The sequence below is a fragment of the Macrobrachium nipponense genome, chromosome 35 (genome assembly GCF_015104395.2).
Source record: "Macrobrachium nipponense isolate FS-2020 chromosome 35, ASM1510439v2, whole genome shotgun sequence".
In the NCBI taxonomy this organism is placed as follows: domain Eukaryota; kingdom Metazoa; phylum Arthropoda; class Malacostraca; order Decapoda; family Palaemonidae; genus Macrobrachium; species Macrobrachium nipponense.
The window spans coordinates 31,831,217-31,846,968 of NC_061096.1; the positions used below are offsets into that span (position 1 = coordinate 31,831,217).

The window sequence follows — 15,752 nt, forward strand, 5'->3', positions numbered from 1 at the left end:
ATATATATATAATATATATATATATATATATATATATATATATATATAATATTTATTTAAACAGGTATCCTCAAAATTATTCGAATATTCCCTGACGGCAACTTCTTCCCACAAACTACAATCTAAACTGTTAAACCGCAATCACGGCGAAGCCCCTCTCTCTCTCCTACAACCATTTGCCTGTATATAAAAAAGGAGAAAATATTCCCACGGCAGTTCCTAAGAAGGCAGCACAGCGCAATCATCTCCTGACTAAAGAAGCCATTATGCACCATCTCCGGCAGATCAGAGATTTTCCACCTGGCGCCCCCACCTCTCTCTCTCTCTCTCTCTCTCTCTCTCTCTCTCTCTCTCTCTCTCTCTCTCTCTCTCTATGCGATGGCCAAGCCTAATATTCGTGAGAAACCGGGCGGGACGAGATGATTTTCTCAGACTCGGTACACAGGCCCATCGGTGGTAGAATGGTCTCGGTTATTAACGCTGGGGAAACCCACATACGAGCTACTCACTAGCTGTCACCACTGGCCAAGATACAATTCTTGAATGGAATCAACTATCAATTTATTTCGAAGAGTCATACATCAATAGTAAGAACTACGATCCATGAACCATACCAACAAAACAACAGAACATGAAAATTCTTACTCTCATTTCACACTTGTCGCGAAATGTCAACACACAGGAGAAGACGGGAAGAAGAAGAAGAAGAAGAAGAAGAAGAAGAAGAAGAAGAAGAAGAAGAAGAGACAGATTACTCGAAGATTATAAGGGTATACGGGTACGATCTGACCACATTACCCGTCCTTGCCCGCCGCAGTGATTTAAGAATTTCACCCTGAGACGCAAATCCGCGAAGAACCATGTACCTGGGAGCTATGGCATGTCCCACATGTCAACAGCACCTGGGATGCGCTGAAGAGATATTTTTCCGTGGACGAGACGCAAACAAATCTCGGCGACGGTGTCCTTTCTTTCCAGTGATGAGAAGTATAGGGCGGAATTCGTTAGCAGAGTTCGGTCATGTAAAGCATTGAAGACTTACAAATGCTAATTAAAATGCCCGGTTGCATAGCCATCACAAGATCGTAAGTTTAACGGTATTCAACGATTAGTTTGAAAATTAAATAAAGATGCTTTATGGAATGTTTTACGACTACCAGAGATTATCTTCTAGCGCAGCAAGAACCATTTTCAGATATATCTAGCAACATCACGGGAGAAGGAACCAGAGACTGAATTCGAGAGTTCAACGTAAAATAAATAAATAAATAAATAAAAAATAAAAAGTTACAGAACTGAGCTTATGTAATCTTTCATTGGGGCTCTGGATCAACCAATGCCCTGTTGCTCTGTTTTACTCTGAAGTGTTTCAATACGTGCCCCACCCGCCACCCCCGGCAAGGAAAAAAAATTATTCAAATATCTACGAGTGGAAATGGTGTTCCTCGTAGTTCTGATTTATTTCATAGCATCAGGCAGAACGATTCCAGTTATACAAAATCTAAGTAGTCCCACTTTCCCCTTTCCCTTACAATGAAATGTGAGCACCAATCTCCTCAAATCCGTTCTCTACGAATTCTCCATCGTCGATACTTCAGCTACGAAATTTCATCCATAATGCAATTAATAAAAAACAACAACAGCAGCAAGAACAAAAATAAGAATTGTAACGACAACGAAACAATATCAAGATAAAAAAAACATTTTCTTGCCGAATGAAGCTCAAGTACAAAGAGAGAGAGAGAGAGAGAGAGAGAGAGAGAGAGAGAGAGAGAGAGAGAGAGAGAGAGAGAGAGACGATACCAAATATATTGTCTGATGAAGCCCAAGAGACGAAAGTATTAAGATTAACAGAAAATTACGATAACATGAAAACTATACGAGGGATAAAGTTTCAGTGAATATAATGACATACGAATGCAGGATAAGAAGAAGATATGTTTAGAAAGGAATACTGATATCGTAACCGATAAAAAAAAACATTTTTTTAAAAATTAGGTAAAAAATCCAAATTTTAAACCCTATCAAACTTCCTCGAACTTTTTCTCACCATGACGATCTAGACTCTCTCTCTCTCTCTCTCTCTCTCTCTCTCTCTCTCTCTCTCTCTCTCTCTCTCTCTCTCTCTCTCTCTCTCTCTCTCTCTCTCTCTCTCCTTTAAAACGACGGCGGCTGCGGCTGTCTGGGCGAACCACTCACCCGGAAAGGACCCAGGCAATGGAGCAAGTCAAACCCACGATTGTTTTATAGGAAGTCAAGAAGCGCAGCTGGAAAGAAATCGGCGTGACAGGTGGCGAGGTCGTCAACAGCAGCAGCAGCAGCAGCAGAAAAGCACGATGAAAAGTACCTGCAGCTGCTGTTAATGCTGCTCTAGTAGCAAAGCAAGCAGCTGGAAACCGCTGCTACTGAGTGGATAACATTACAAAGGATCTCAACTTAGCGGATTTCTGTCATTGCCAACTGCCCCATTTTGATCATTTGTCCCTACGCCACCATTTTGGATTAGATGAATTTGTTAAAATATCTCTTAAATTTTATTATTAAGTGTGAAGTACAGGTTAGTTTACGTTTGGAAGTGTGTGAAATTTCTGTATACCTGGAAAATACTCCGGTGCAGGATATATTACAGAATCTTTGTTACTTATCAGAAAGGTCAGACCCCCAAGGTGTCTGTTTGCAATTACTCGGACGATCAAACGAATAACGTAAACGAAAACCGTTTACAAGAATGACGTCCAACGGCAAGAATAAACGATTTACCACAACTTCCATCAGCCTCGTTAAAACTGGATCGCTCTACACAGATTTCCAGGAGATTATGCCCAGATTATCGAGGAGATAATGAAAAACAAACAACTCGGAGAACCTTCGTTATTTGTACTATCAGATTGGATCACGTCAAAAAGCACTTACACCGAACAAGAGTCGGGCGAGTTTAAAAACAAACTAACATATTTCGTTAACTAAATAAATAAAATAAATTGGCATGAAGGTAGTTGTGACTATCTGGGTCATTCTACATCCCATTAAAGCTTCGTTTAATGAAGAAATATTACAAATGATAAGTCGTAGACGAGACGAATTCACATGATCCAAAACCAAGAGAATGGGGTGAAATAAAATAAATATGAAGGAAACGCGAACTTAATAAATATACCGTTTTAACACTGCTTCCAAGGGTTACGAAGAAACATGCGTCAGGAGGAAGACTCCATAGAAGATGAAGAAAGAATAATCAACCGAATTGGAAGTAAACTAAAAGCAAAATGTCCAAGACATACTTTAAAAAAAATAATAAAATAAAATAAAAATGAAAAATAAAAACTGAAAAAAAAATCCGAAACTTACATTTCTTGGAACAGACAGAAAAATCTCAACCACATGAAAAAGGTAGATCTCAGAAAAGAGGCAAAAGAGATTCCAAAAAATAAAAGAAAGGACTCTACATATGACACAGAGAACAAATCTCAAGAGATAAACCTTTGGAAAGGATAAAAATGAAAAGTCCCCAAATATGTCATTATATAAAAAATTGAAGTCTGTCCAAAAGCAAACAATGACACGGCAAAGAATGAATAAAATAAACAAAGGCATACAGAGTTTTACATGAAGGTGGCTTATTGGTTCCCCTTCCACTCAATGCTAGGTTCGATCTCGCGTCCTTCGTAGGTGAGCCGAGGTTGCTTAACCTAGGCTTAAAGGTTTATTTTAAAATGTCTAAATTATTACTGCTATTATTACCCTGAGGAGGCCTACAGTCTTTTAGCACAAGCTAAAAGCGCACGAACTTGACTAATCAAAGAGTCGACAGCACAAAATGACATTGGAAATCAACAACTTAAAATTACCAGTGTTCTTCGAGAAAATTTAGCTAATAACCCTCAAATAATAAATTCGTAAAACCTAACACTGACCACAGTAAAACCTACGGTTTGTTTGTATGGTGTTTTTACGTTGCATGGAACTAGTGGTTATTCAGCAACGGGACCAACGGCTTTACGTGACTTCCGAACCACGTCGAGAGTGAACTTGTCACCAGAAATACACATCTCTCACACCTCAATGGAATACCCGAGAATCAAACTCGCAGCCAACGAGGTGGCACGCCAACACCACATCGACCACGCCAGTGAGGCGCTGTAAAACCTACGGATACACTAATATATTAAAAAAAAGTAAATATGACATTTTCAAAAAAAAAAAAAAAATGCTCAAAGTGAGAACGTCGAAGTATTATGAAATCAACGACACGAAAGTTCCCAACATTTCCCAACTCAAACGAATGTTCCATAAACAAACGCCGACCGCTTTTCAGTAACAAGCAGCAGCCACACATTTTAATAAATCAAAGAGCGGTCGTGTGACAGAAATGGCTCCTGTGTAAGCGCAGCCTTTCCTCACTATTTACCAATTTTCATTGAACCTTTTCCCGTGAACGTGATATATAAACTCTCCAATTTCCTTTGGCTGAAAACTGAGCTCTGCCGAATCCTTTCATGCTGGCAGAGAGAGAGAGAGAGAGAGAGAGAGAGAGAGAGAGAGAGAGAGAGAGAGAGAGAATTCGTCCGTTTATACTAACTGATTAAATGCTTGACAGCAAAACTTTCTTACTAGATCGATCCGTTTCCTATCTTCTAGGAATCAATACTTCAAGCATTAATAAATAAACTGTCTATATACTTTTATGTATAGAAAAAAAATATACTAATTCCAGCCTTAAAAATGCAACACTCACAACACTAAACACCACACGTTTTTCCAAGGGACACTGTCCTATTAAAAGGGCATTTCATTTTCCTGATTTCGTAGTAAGAAATACTGAGTAGGATGTGCACAAATGCATGTAAAAATGAATTATGTCACAAACGTTGGATCGCGTTCATATTGAAAAATCTTATTAGTTGAACCTGAGGCCGATCGTCAGTTCCCAATGTATGAATTTCAGAAAAAAAAAAAAAAAAAAAAAAAGAAAAAAAAAAAAAAAAAAAAAAAAAAAAAAAAAAAAAAACCGCTGTACCCCTTTTCAAAAATTTTATGCCCCCCAAAAAATGTTGTGAAATTATATACCAATTTCCAGGAAACACTACAGTTAGGCAGCTCACCACAACCCTGTCACTTAATAGACTGAAAATTTACATACAGACACCTTAGATCAACGACATGCCTACCCCCTGTCACCGCTACGTATTAAATACGATGCTTTTGATACCCTATTACCCTATGGCTTTCCGGCCCTCAATATGACCCGTTACAGCTTGCAACTAACTTCCAGAATAGAAAGTTTCAGTACAAAGTGCATTAACTCTTCTCTAAACCCTCCTCTCTTATACGGGCTTTGGAATCTCATGGGAATACAAACTCTGAAAAGTGTCGCTCAATTTCATCTTTTTGTTGGCTAAGAATTTAACTTATCAGCGTCTAATTGGTGGAATAACAACAATAACAACAACAGCAAAAAACTTGTCGTAACTAACTGCTGCTATTGGTTTACGCTTTATATATAATCACTCTGAAGAAAAAGCTCAAAATTGAATTTTCTAATAACTGACGCTCGATAAAGACTTAGTCCTAAAGGACGCAGACTCTATACATGTGTGCCTGTTAGCCCTGCCTATTCGGTCAACAATAATCATCTGAATGAATACAAGATTTCATTCAACATAAAAAGTTGCGTACATTATAAACTTAAAAGAGAAGGAAAATATGTAAGAACACAGAACAACGATCAACAGAGACACACCAAACCAACAACATCAGAGAGAGAGAGAGAGAGAGAGAGGGTAGGGGTAGAAGGGGAGGAGTGAGTTGGGGCGGGATAGAGATTGAGCAATCTTTTGCCAACTGGGAGTTTTTCCTTTCGAGTGGTTCGGGAAAAGAAGTCGTGGCAGATCCAATAGAGGAGAGGACCAGAAAATCGCTAGTTTTGACAACAGTCGCCGTCATTTAGGCACAGGTGGTTGGTTCCGCAAAAGGTGGAAGGGAATGGTCGAGAGAGAGAGAGAGAGAGAGAGAGAGAGAGAGAGAGAGAGAGAGAGAGAGAGAGAGAGACTATTTTTTTCTCTTTGTACCTACGCTACCCTCACTTGATTAATCCTTCCAGCATGCACAGATTCCTAAAATATAACTTATATTGGATTAGCTCAGTTTATCCTTAGCAAACATAACAATGAACACGGGAACCAGATTTTACGGGTAAATGCGGAATAGGAAATTAAAGTTAAAAAAACTGATAAAACAACAAACGAATGAAATGAATATGATATCGATTTTTTAACTTCGAAGAACACTAGTAAATTGAGAGAGAGAGAGAGAGAGAGAGAGAGAGAGAGAGAGAGAGAGAGAGAGAGAGAGAGAGAGAGAGAGAGAGAAACAAATCTGCTCAAAAGGAGAGATAATTACAAATGATATACATCCAGACCTTCGTCAGCAATTTGCAAAAACTTGAATTTGTAGTATCAGTAATCAGTACAAAATCAGTTGTTTGCTACACTTTACAATTTAAATGTTAAACCCAATGTTCCTAAATACAGTACTGGGATATTTTGTTTAAAAAAAAAAAAAAAAAAAAAAAAAAAAAAAAACAAGACATGAACGAAAACGCCCATAAAAATAATACTGAAATAAATGAGATGGACATAAAAAGAAACACGCTTCGAAACGCAAGCTCACATCGACGAGTATATAACGTACGTTCTTAGTTCAACTTGAATTTTTTTCGTTAGTCAACCATTTCCAATACTAATTCTTTGGTCAAGCATTTCCAATACTATTTCGTTAGTCGAGCATTTCCAATATTAATTCGTTAGTCAACCATTTCCGGTATTAATTCGTTAGTCAACCATTTCCAAAATTAGTTCGTTAGTCAACCATTACCAATACTAATTTTAGTGAACCATTTCCAAAATTAACTCATTAGTCAACCATTTCCAATACTAATTTTAGTCAACCATTTCCAAAATTATTTCGTTAGTCAACCATTGCCAATACTAATTTTAGTCAACCATTTCCAAAATTAACTAGTTAGTCAACCATGTCCAATACTAATTTTAGTCAACCATTTCCAAAATTAAATCGTTAGTCAACCATTTCCAATATTAATTTGGGACTATTCCCACCCAACTACCTCCTCCCATTGGCACCTCTCCCGCGCGAGAACCCAGCCACGACATCCAATTTTTTTTCCTTCACCCCCATGTTCGGAAGAACAGCCATTACAATAGAAGCAGTTCGATACTCGTTTAGTCAATTAAACACGACAATAATCATGATGATAGGCAGCCGTGTTTTGGAAAAAGATTACATGAGTTTCAAAATCACATTCGCGGAGAGGTTGGTTGTTCCAATCAGGGGCCAATACTTTGAACACCGTGACTCCATGTGTATTATTTATGAGGGGAGGAATCGTCGCTTTAATCTGCTGCTGCTGCTGCGTGCCGATTCGCGCTGCTGCTCTGACACACACACACACAGAGAGAGAGAGAGAGAGAGAGAGAGGGAGAGAGTGTGTGTGTGTGTGTGTGTGTGTGTGTGTGTGTGTGTGTGTGTGTGTGTGTGTGTGTGTGTGTGTGTGTTTTAATATTACAAAACTGATGTTCCAATTCCAAGCGTCATCGACCCTGATTAAAGAATCTATTTCCAACATTTTCAATGTGAAAAAGAATTTGGATATGGTGTCGCAACTACCTTGGTCACCAATGGGAAATATAACTGATTTGTCAAAATGTTCAGATAGAAAATAATACGTCCACACTAATATCCAATGACTTCTCATACGCCGGCAGGTATTTCCATATAGTTATTTACATACTATATAAGAAGGAAAAGATAAAAAAACAGATAATTTTCTGTACTAGATTATACAAACACAGACTACACCTGCCTTCCCTAATTAGTTTGTAAATGAGGCAACCACAGAGCAAAGATTATCTTCCAATATTAATAAATCTTACACACAGTTCAGAACGATCTTCAAAAGGTACAAAAACAAATTCAACTGTTACTCACAAAATATTGAGCTGCATCTGCCGTCTGATGAGGGCATTCTTTTTGTTAACAAGAGTAAACCACTGCTGCATAAGTCTCTCCTCGTCTTCCGTTCTCGTGCCTGGAAAAATTAAAAGTTGGCACAACAATTAACAATAAATAATTTCATCAGCAGTAAAAAATTTAATATGAGTCACATAATATGCATAAGCTATTACATGGAAGTCAGATAAAACTTGCATACAATTATGCAAGAAGTTTTAAAATGTACTGACAATGCTGCCAGTGATACCTAAGTTTTGCAATGACTATTCATATGTGTAGTGGAAGAGAGAAAGCAGCTTGTCTTAAAGAGAATCTGGAGTTATAAATGTAACCGATGAGGGTAGCATGAGAAAAAACATGGGTCACAGAATAAATAACACAAAACAGGTAGTAAATATATGAAGGGATGGTTAAACCAACTCTCCTTAATTATGGAAGAAGTGTGAAGCTTAATGTGAATGAAAGAAACATTACTGGAGATTCCGAGATGAGCTGTTTGTGTGGTATATGTTGAGTAAGAACGACTGAAAGTTTGAGACACTTAGTTACATGTGAAAAGGGGATATACTGGGTAAAGCGGATGAATCCATGGATCACAGTGTCTTGAGGTAGTTTGGTCATTTGGGGAATATGTAAAAATGATATTGTTATAATACAATAAAGTTTCATACATACTTACCTGGCAGATATATACATAGCTAAGACTCCGTCGTCCCCGACAGAAATTCAAATTTCGCGCCACTCGCTACAGGTAGGTCGGGTGATCTACCGGCCTGCCCTGGGCGGCAGGACTAGGAACCATTCCCGTTTTCTACTCATATATTTTCTCTTCCACCGTCTCCTTGCGGGGAGGCTGGGTGGGCCCTAATCGTATAATATCTGCCAGGTAAGTATGTATGAAACTTTATTGTATTATAACAATATAATTTTCATACAATCAACTTACCTGTCAGATATATACATAGCTGATTGGCACCCTTCGGTGGAGGGTAAGAGACAGCTACTACTGGAATAGACAGGTAAACATCATCTGTTGTAGGTATAAATAAAAACCTTGGTTCCTACCTGATAGGTGGTAGACTTCGTGGGTGTTTGCCCCGTAGTCTGCATCACCTCAAGAAACTTTAGCGAGATATGTGATCTATGGCCAAGAATTCTTGTGGAACTGCCGAAGGGGTCTTATCCACTTACTCGGCAGAGCCTGAAAGGACTTTGTCAATGGGTGCTGATCCACTTATATGACAACACACCTTATTAAGGAGCACACAACCAATCCCGACCACCTGATCCTAACCACCATGTTAGTATTAAAAATTGCTCCGAGTTATCCCCAACTCTTCGCAACAACCGTAACTCAAACCAAATTGCACACGCACACAATAATTTTTCAAAAAAAAGATACTCATCTACTAAAAGATATCACAAGAGTTCCTTACTGAACGGAAGTGACTGGCCGCCTGTGCGGTATCTGCACTTGTTCAGCAGAAAGTCTAGAACATATCTATTAGACTTAAGTAGTAAAATTAAGGATTGTTGTCAGCTCCTGTACCCAGGATTGTGCCCGCAGACACAAAAGGACCTAAGGAAAAAATTTTTCATAGGTCACACGCACGTCCTTCAAATAGTGAGAAGCAAACACAGAATTACATCTCCAATATGTCGCTTCCAAGATATTCTTCAGTGACATATTTCTCTGAAAAGAGAGAGACGTCGCCACTGCTCTCACTTCATGAGCTCTTACTCTCAGGAGATTGAAAGAATCATCCGTGCAAGCCTTCATGAGCGTCCGTAATTACGTTCCTGACAAAAAAGGCTAAAGCATTCTTAGACATAGGTCTTGATGGATCCTTCACTGAGCACCAAAGACCTTGTCTAGAACCTCCCAACTGTTTCTTTTTCTGTAAGTAAAACTTTAACGCCCTTACTGGGCAAAGAGACCTCTCCGGTTCCCTGCCGACGAAACCCGATAATCCTTTTACCTCGAAGTTTCTCGGCCAGGGATTCGAAGGATTTTCATTCTTCGCCAAGAATAATTCCTTGAAGGAACAGATGGCTGAATCTATATTGAACCCGACTTTGTCACTAAGGGCGTGCAGTTCACTAACTCTTTTCGCCGTCGCCAGTGACAAAAGAAATAAACATTTTCTCGTTATATCACGAAACGAGGGCCAAATGTAGGGGTTTCAAATCTCTCTGGAAGACAAGAACTTCAGCACTACGTCTAGATTCCAGTTAGGGGAGAAGTAATCTTAGACTTCTTGGTCTCAAAAGACCTAATCAGATCATGTAGATCTTTATCGTTCCCAAATCTAGGCCTCTATTCCTAAAGACGGCCGATAGCATACTCCTATAGCCCTTTATCGTGGCTACGGAGAGCCGCGATTCTTCTCTCAGAAATAACAGAAAATCAGCTATTTCTGTTACAGAGGTACTGGACGGAGGACAACTTCTTCGACTTACACCACCTTCTAAAAACTTCCCACTTGGATTGGTAAACCCGGATAGTGGAAGTTCTCCGGGGCTCTAGCGATCGAGCTTGCTGCTTTGCTAGAAAAGCCTCTCGCTCTGACAAGTCTTTCGATAGTCGAAAGGCAGTCAGAGCGAGAGCGGGAGGTTTTGATGAAACCTCTCGAAGTGTGTTGTCTGAGAAGATCCTTCCTTTGTGGAAGGGATCTGGGGAAGTCTACTATCCACCAGTACCTCTGGGAACCACTCTTGAGCTGGCCAAAAGGGGGCTATCAGGGTCATTCTTGTCCCCTTTGAAGTCATAAACTTCCTGAGCACTTGCCCCAGAATCTTGAATGGGGGAAATGCGTAAAAGTCTACCTGAGACCAATCTAGCAGGAAGGCGTCTACTGCTAGAGCTCTGGGGTCTTCCACTACTGAACAGAAGACTTCCAGTCTCTTCGAGAGGAACGTGGCAAAGAGGTCGACATGAGGCGTCCCCCAAAGAGACCAGAGATTGCGGCAAACGTCTGAGTGGAGGGTCCATTCGGTATGAAGGACCTGGTTCCTCCTGCTCAGCCTGTCCGCTCTCACGTTCCTTACTCCCTGAACGAACCTCGTCAATAGAGAGATGTTCCTTTGCGATGTCCACAACAGCAGGTCTCTTGCGAGTTTGTAAAGGGCATACGAGTGAGTACCTCCTTGCTTCCGAATGTATGCAAGAGCGGTTGTATTGTCCGCATTCACTTGTACTATTTTGTTGCTCACTAACGGTTCGAAGCTCTTTAGAGCTAGGTGTACAGCCAACAGTTCTTTGCAGTTTATGTGCCAGGACACTTGAAGAGCATTCCAAGTGCCTGACACCTCTCTCTTTCCCAAAGTTGCTCCCCAAACCTTTTTTCCGACGCGTCGGAAAACAATACAAGGTTTGGGCTCTGTATTTCCAGGGAAGAATACCCTTGTTTTCCCTCAGTGGGAGTAACCTCCATTCTAAATGGCGTTTCATCATCGATCTGGAATGGGAAAACTGTCCGAGAGGAGTCCTGTCTTCATGTTCCACGAACTTCTGAGGAAGAACTGAAGAGGACGGAGATGAAGTATTCCTAGATGAAGAACTGTTTCGAGCGAGGAAAGGGTCCCTAACAGGCTCAACCCATTCCCTCGCCGAAGTACGTCCTTCCTTAGGAAGAGAGAGACTTTTTCTAAACTCTCGTTAGTCTCTCTTGAGAAGGAAATACTCGAAAACCCCGAGAATCCATCCGAATCCCCAGATATGGACGCCAAGTTCTGGCTGGGGATCAGTTGGGACTTCTCGAGGTTCACGAGTAATCCTAAGGTCTTTATCAGGTTTAGTGTCACAGTCAGGTCCTCCAAACACTGTTTCTCTGACTTTGCTCTGATAAGCCAGTCGTCTAGGTACAGAGAAATACTGATTCCTTTCAGATGAAGCCATCTCGCCACATTTTTCATAAGGCTTGTGAAAACCTGAGGCGCCGTAGACAGGCCGAAACACAAGGCTCTGAATTGGAAGATCCTTCCCCCCGTCATGAAACGGAGGTACTTCTTCGACGAAGGATGGATCGGGACGTGAAAATAGGCGTCCTGGAGATCCAGAGACACCATCCAATCCCCCTTGGCGAAGAGCCGCAAAGACTGAAGCAGAGGTTTCCATGGAGAACTTCTGTTTCTGAACAAACTTGTTCAGAGCGCTGACATCCAGAACTGGTCTCCAGCCCCCCCGAGGCTTTCGCAACCAAGAAAAGACGATTGTAAAACCCTGGGGAGCTTTGATCCAGCACTAGTTCTTTAGCTCTCTTGTCCCACATCTGATCCACCATTTGTTGAAGAGTATCTTTCAACACAGGGTCCTTGTAATTGGCGGACAATTCCCTCGGAGTTGACGTCAGGGGAGGATTGTCCAGGAAAGGAATGAGGTATCCCTTCTGAAGCACAGACATCGACCAAGCGTCTGTGTCTATGAGAGTCCAGGCTTCCGCAAATCCCCGGAGCCTGGCACCTACTGGTGTTTGGAGGAGCGCCACTTCACTTTCCCCCTTTTAAAGGGGCGGAACGAGGCTCGACCCTCTCTTCTCTCAGGTCGTTTTCTTTTAGCGGTAACTCTAGCGGGAGGGCCTCCTCGAAAGGGCCGAACAGGAGTAGACACCCCTTTCTTTTCTCCCACCATCACTGGTCTCTTCTTCCTGGAAGATTGCAGGAGAAGATCCTGTGTCCGCTTTTCCTCCGTCCAGAGATCGGGAAATATCCCTCACCAACTGTGAAGGGAACAGAAAATCAGACCTAGGGGCGAATAACAAGGCTGCTCTTTGCGAATGGGATACTGCTTTCGTCAAGAAAGCGCTAAAAACAGATCTCTTCTTCAAGAGACCTGCTCCAAATAAGGAAGAAACTTCCCCTGAGCCGTCCTGTACCGCCTTGTCAATACAGGACAAAATTGCAAGGAGTACGTCCGGCTCTAGCCCTTCAGGGGCATGAGCCTTCTTGGACATCACCCCAAGGGACCAATCTAGGAAGTTAAAGACTTCTAGAATGTGAAAAAGTCCCTTGAGGAGATGATCCAACTCTGAAAGACCCCAAGTAATCTTAGCAGTGTGAAGGCTATGTCTCCTGGATGCATCTACCAGACTGGAAAAGTCAGCTTCAGCTGAAGCTGGGAGTGTGAGACCCATATTCTCCCCAGTCTGGTACCAAATCCCTCTCTTGCCCGTAAGTCTAGCGGGAGGCATGCAAAAACACTGTCCTTACTAGCTCTTTCTTGGTTAGCATCCAGCTATCCAGCGATTGAAGAGCTCTCTTCATAGAAATCGTCGGTCTCATCTTCAAGAAAGCCGACGATTTCGGCGTCTTAGAGCATGAAAAAAGTGAACGAGGCGAAGGAGGAGCGGCAGGGATCAATGCATCTCCGTATTCCTGGAGGAGGAGAAGCTGTCCAAACTTGTAGTTAGACAGCCCTTCTTTGCCGTGAGTCTCGTCCTCTGAGTCCTCTTCTAAAATCGGATCAGAAGGAGAGGCCACTTCCCGTTCCGGGTCTTCCTGTCCAAAAACTCTCTCTACGGGAGACAAACTCCTAATAGGAGAGGGGCTAAGAGAGTGTAAAGAGCTCCTATGCTTGGCTGGCTCTTCGTACTTGGCTGGCTCTTCGCGCTTGGCTGGCGCCTCGCGCCTGGCTGGCGCCTCGCGCCTGGCTGGCGCCTCGCGCCTGGCTGGCGCCTCGCGCCTGGCTGGCGCCTCGCGCCTGGCTGACTCCTCGCGCTTGGCTGGCGCCTCGCGCCTGGCAGGATCCTCGCGCCTGGCTGGCGTCTCGCGCCTGGCTGACTCCTCGCGCTTGGCTGGCACCTCGCGCCTGACTGATGTCTCGCGCCTCTCAAAGCTCTCGCGCCTGGTTGGAGTCTCGCGCCTTTCTGGTGCCACATCCTTGTATGTCAGATGCTTGTCTGGCGCCTCGCGCTTGGCTGAATCCTCACGCCTGGTTGTTACCTCGCGCTCGGCTGAAGCTGCTGGTCTGGCAGACGTATCCCATCTGGGAATATCCTCGCGCCTGTAAAGCGTTTCTCGCTTGTCTGACGCTCTAATCCTAGAAGACGCTTCTCGTCTGTAGGACGCCTCGCGCTTGACTGGCGCGACGCGCTTGTCTGGCGAATCAAAATCGTCCAAAGAGTCTCTATCCGAGTAAATCTCAAAAGACTCACGTCCCACAGGAGCCTCACTCCTGACGGGAGAAGGAAGACGAGTCTTCTTGACCGGCAGTCTCACGTCTTTCTTACGAGGAGGATCCTTCGAAAGGACTCCTACCAAGGCGGATAGCTGTTCCTGCACCGCCAAAATGATCCTCTTGGAAGCCTCTCCTGCGTCTTCTTGAACGGGAGAGGGAGACCTCGAAGGAGTTTTGCCCACATCATGGGACGTCAAAACCCTCTTCGCCTTCTTGATGGAAGGAGGCGCTTCTTCCGAAAAGCGTTCTGGGCTTGAATCCAACACAGGATCTCTCCAGTGCCTTTTCAGGGGCCTGGACAAGTCCGAATCCTTCCACCCTCGTTTAGGAGAGGGAGAAGCGGACGAAGAGAAGCACTCTCTGAAGACGCTTTTCCGATAGCGGTCCTGAGCAGTCTGTCTATATACAGCGCCTGCTGAAGGGACGCCTGACCGGGGGGAATTCTCCACAACCTCCGTACGGCTTTCGACTTTCCTTCTCCTCTGGGCTTGGGAGCTTGGAAGAGGTCTAGGCCTGGGAGCGTCGCAGAGACGGTCAGACGCCCCCTCCACAACACTGGGGACACTCACTTCACTATAATCACTATCACAGTCCTTACCTTTCATGGTAGCCATTTTGGATCTCATCCTGTGAAGAGTAGCTTTCAGTTCAGTAATTTCCGAGCCGAATCTGAATGTAAAGCCAGTGAGGGCCCTGATACAGAATTAGAATCATAATTAAGAGAAGAGTTAGAATTATCCAAAGGCTCAATAGGCCTTGTACTACTACCCGCAATCTTAGATGCAGCCCTTCTGACTCTATCCCTTTCTAACTTCTTCAAGTAAGAAGTTAGAGTCTTCCATTCCTCAACATTCAACCTCTCACACTCATGACAGGTGTTAGAAATAGAACAATCAAAACCCCTACATTTGCGACATACAGTGTGAGGATCAACCGAAGCTTTCGGTATCCTCACCTTGCAGCCTACATTCACACACATTCTCACACAACCACTTGAATCAGACATTCTTGAAGAAAAATCAAAAGCAAGTCCAAATCCAGTCCACAGTAGCGAATGCCAAAACAACGATCCAGGTACGTCACCAAAAGTCCACAAAAAGATGATCAATTGTCTAGAAAAGCGAATTCCAGTCAAGAGGTGGCAGCAACGATGTTGATACCACCGGCGACAGAAAATATATGAGTAGAAAACGGGAATGGTTCCTAGTCCTGCCGCCCAGGGCAGGCCGGTAGATCACCTGACCTACCTGTAGCGAGTGGCGCGAAATTTGAATTTCTTTAGAATAATTTAGTGCATAGCTTTGAATTTTGAATTTCTGTCGGGGACGACGGAGTCTTAGCTATGTATATATCTGACAGGTAAGTTGATTGTATGAAATGGTAAGTTGGTGATAAGAGTATCTAACTTAGAAGTGCTCAGAGGAAGGAGGAAAGGAAAACCTTTAAAGTGCTGTATGGATACCTTGACATCACACAGTGAGAGTGGCCTTGCAATAGAGGTGAATGGCACCGTATGTGTAGGGGTTCAATGCACTGAAAATGCCCCTTG

General features: G+C 42.8%; 1 protein-coding gene across 1 annotated transcript in view; it reads right to left on the bottom strand.

Moving 5' to 3' along the window:
- The window catches only part of LOC135208552 (uncharacterized), a 238,518-nt gene that overhangs the window by 154,694 nt on the left and 68,072 nt on the right, over positions 1-15,752 (bottom strand). Inside the window, exon 15 of the mRNA XM_064240864.1 lies at positions 8,005-8,104. Coding sequence (XP_064096934.1) covers positions 8,005-8,104 — 100 coding nt within the window. The remainder of the gene's footprint in view (positions 1-8,004; positions 8,105-15,752) is intronic.